At 37.0% G+C, this 3,183-nt stretch overlaps 1 protein-coding gene across 6 annotated transcripts in view; it reads left to right on the top strand.

The window, feature by feature from the left end:
- Window positions 1-3,183, top strand: part of atrnl1a (attractin-like 1a) — a 233,381-nt gene that overhangs the window by 157,871 nt on the left and 72,327 nt on the right. For 2 of the 6 annotated variants that reach the window (XM_046065152.1, XM_046065154.1), the window contains one exon: window positions 1,783-1,848. The exons of the other annotated variants lie outside the window; for them this stretch is intronic. In XM_046065152.1, coding sequence (XP_045921108.1) covers window positions 1,783-1,848 — 66 coding nt within the window. Of the gene's footprint in view, window positions 1-1,782; window positions 1,849-3,183 lie in introns of those variants that run through there. 6 annotated transcript variants of the gene reach the window in all.

Genomic DNA, 3,183 nt, shown 5'->3' with positions numbered 1-3,183 from the left:
TTTTTTTTTTTTACATATAGAAAACAATTTTATGTTTTTTGTGCTAAATGTCTTTTATTAGTCGACATGAAGTTCACCTAAATCATAAAATAACACATTTTGCCTGGGTGTTTTTTATTCATGCAGATATATTTGGTTTCATTTGCCCAGGTTTTGAAAACTTGTGAGATTTCTGCTCAAGCCACAATGCAATTGAGGTTAATTGAATTTCACATTGGCCCCACTGAAATTTAAAATATCAACAATGTATATAATTATAATCAGCCACAACGAGTCAAAAACGAACAGCATAAACTATATACCGCAAAACGTCACAAAAAGGGATTTAAAAATCTTTAATTAGAGTGCAGATAAGAAACATATCAAAGAACGCATCTTAGAAACACTTGTGGTGACTCGGGCCCACAGACCTCACTGTAAACTACTTGGGGAACTATGGGTTATCCCAAGTGACTGGATGATATTTCTGGAGTTTATTTCAAATTGTGTTTTTCTTAAAGTTCCATTCACCCCCATTGTATTTGGGTGGAAGCAGATGATTCACAGACGGATATCTGAAAATCTCAGCACTTAAAACCAGAAACTATTTGCATGACTAAATACCACTATGACTGAATGGCAAAAATATGTTTTTCTTTTGTAATTTGGGTGAACTGACCCTTTAAAATTGTCCCGCAGGATGTCTTAGTCAACATGTATCATATCTGTGACTCAGGAAAGCAGAGGGCTACACGCTGCGCCAGTATCCCAGCACAGAAAACGTGATGATGGATTGTGCAGCCAGTGGATTTAGTGGTGCTGTAGCATCCAGCAGGTTTGTCGGAGTTCAATTGAACAATGTGCTGCAGAATACTGGAGAGCACAAAGGGCCAGAAACCTTTTCTCACAGGCTAATCTTATACTAACCTGCAAACCATATGGGTGGTGGCTCGCGCGTGTGTGTGTGTGTGTATGTGTGTTTTAGACAAGGAGATAGAGAACATGTGAGAATTTATTTGGCAGAAAAAGTTGTTGGCCTTACGTAAGAGGTCTGAACATTGGCCTTAGGTAAGAACGATGTTCATCCACAGTTATTGCATCAGTTTCACGTAATGCTCTACACATGTTAGGGGAAAGCGAGGTTACATAAGTGTTTTGTTTGCTTTGTGCAAAAGAATATCTGTACTTCAGATATAGAGTAAAGTCGTGTTTCAGACATGCATTTGAATAATTTTAAAACTATTCATTACCTACCTCTGGCCTGATGTATTTAAATCTTCTTTCACCTGTATAACCTTCTGCTTTTCTTTGTTATGTGGAAGTAGGTGGAGTTGCATAATTTAATACATAGACTGAAAACCAAATGCTGACACAAGTAAAGTGTAAAAAAACAACAATTTGGGTCGGACTGACATGGAGGTTTGTTTGTCTAACTTTGTAACTTACTATGTAATTTGATACTGATATCTTATTTGATACTGTGTTTACATGGTAATAAAGATCTAAAGGAAGAAAGAATAGAGCAGTGATACACAGTCATGCAAATGTAGAAAAGGTAATCAATATATCCAGCAAAAATGCCAAACATTTTAAATGTGAGGTTGGTGCTATCGATGCTATTTTGTTTTCTCAACCGATCATAATCAAGATATAGGATCGTTTTAGTCTAAACAATTTCAGTTTATCCGGTGCAGGGTTTATTTGTTTGTTTTGTTTTTTTTTGCATTTTCGGCCACAGATTTTGAACTTTCCATATGTGTTACCTGTATATAATTAAACTGTCTTTTCTTCCCTTTTCAACAGATTGCTTTCTCTCAGCACAACAGCATCATGGACCTGGTGCAGTTCTTTGTTACCTTCTTCAGGTAAGTTTTTCCTCAGTGTCTTATTTACTGTGTGTACTGTGTTTGCTGCAGAGCATCCAGCTGCTCATCTCAGGGCTTTGTTCCTCAGTGGTTCACTTCCCTGAGGCTCTTTGCACAACTGTGCTATAACATGAGCACATTGAGTTACAGTAGGTGGCAGCAGCCTCAGGAAAGACACTTTGCCCCCAACAGCTCTTGCAATCTTCTCCATCTGCTCAACAGCAACAAGCAGATGTGTGGGGTAACTCGTAGGTGTGTGAGTTAGGTTGCTGAGAAAGAGCAACTCAACTGATATTTAACAAATGACTTATTTTGCACTCTAAAAATAGGAAATGTGCAAACCAAATTGACAATCTTGCAGTAAACTATGATTTGTTGATGTGCAGGTCAAAAGGAGTTAGGTCATCTACTGTAGGTGAAAGCTGAGCTGGATGAAAGATGAAAGCTTTTTAGATGTCAAGGTTGAAAAACCTTGATTTCACTACATTTCAGCATGTACTTATGACCTTCTTTACCCTAAAAATATAGCCATTTATAGTATATGCTGTGGAAACAATGGTGCATTGAACCTTGATCTTAAAAACAAAACAACAACTTACTTTTCAACCAAAATTAGCTCAGTATTGATTAGATTTCTATTGACCTGCAAATCACCAAATTAATGGTCTCAACATCTTTGAACAATAAGTGCATTTTCAGTAAGGTCATAAGAATTATATACTACAGTTTCTCCTGCCTATTAGCTCACTTTGATCAAAGAAGAAAAAATATATAATAATAAATATATACAGTGGGTACGGAAAGTATTCAGACCCCTTTAAATTTTTCACTCTTTGTTTCATTGCAGCCATTTTCCAAAAATCAAAAAAGTTCATTTTATTTCTCAGTAATGTACACTCAGCACCCCATCTTGACAAAAAAAAACAGAAATGTAGAAATGTTTGCAAATTTATTAAAAAAGAAAAACTGAAATATCACATGGTCATAAGTATTCAGACCCTTTGCCGTGACACTCATATTTAACTCAGGTGCTGTCTATTTCTTCTGATCATCCTTGAGATGGTTCTACACCTTCATTTGAGTCCAGCTGTGTTTGATTATACTGATTGGACTTGATTAGGAAAGCCACACACCTGTCTATATAAGACCTTACAGCTCACAGTGCATGTCAGAGCAAATGAGAATCATGAGGTCAAAGGAACTGCCTGAAGAGCTCAGAGACAGAATTGTGGCAAGGCACAGATCTGGCCAAGGTTACAAAAAAATTTCTGCTGCACTTAAGGTTCCTAAGAGCACAGTGGCCTCCATAATCCTCAAATGGAAGACGTTTGGGACGACC

Source organism: Micropterus dolomieu, linkage group LG12, assembly GCF_021292245.1.
Source record: "Micropterus dolomieu isolate WLL.071019.BEF.003 ecotype Adirondacks linkage group LG12, ASM2129224v1, whole genome shotgun sequence".
In the NCBI taxonomy this organism is placed as follows: Eukaryota; Metazoa; Chordata; class Actinopteri; order Centrarchiformes; family Centrarchidae; genus Micropterus; species Micropterus dolomieu.
The sequence above is the reverse complement of the archived record's forward strand: the minus strand, read 5'-3'. Positions and strand labels throughout refer to the sequence as shown.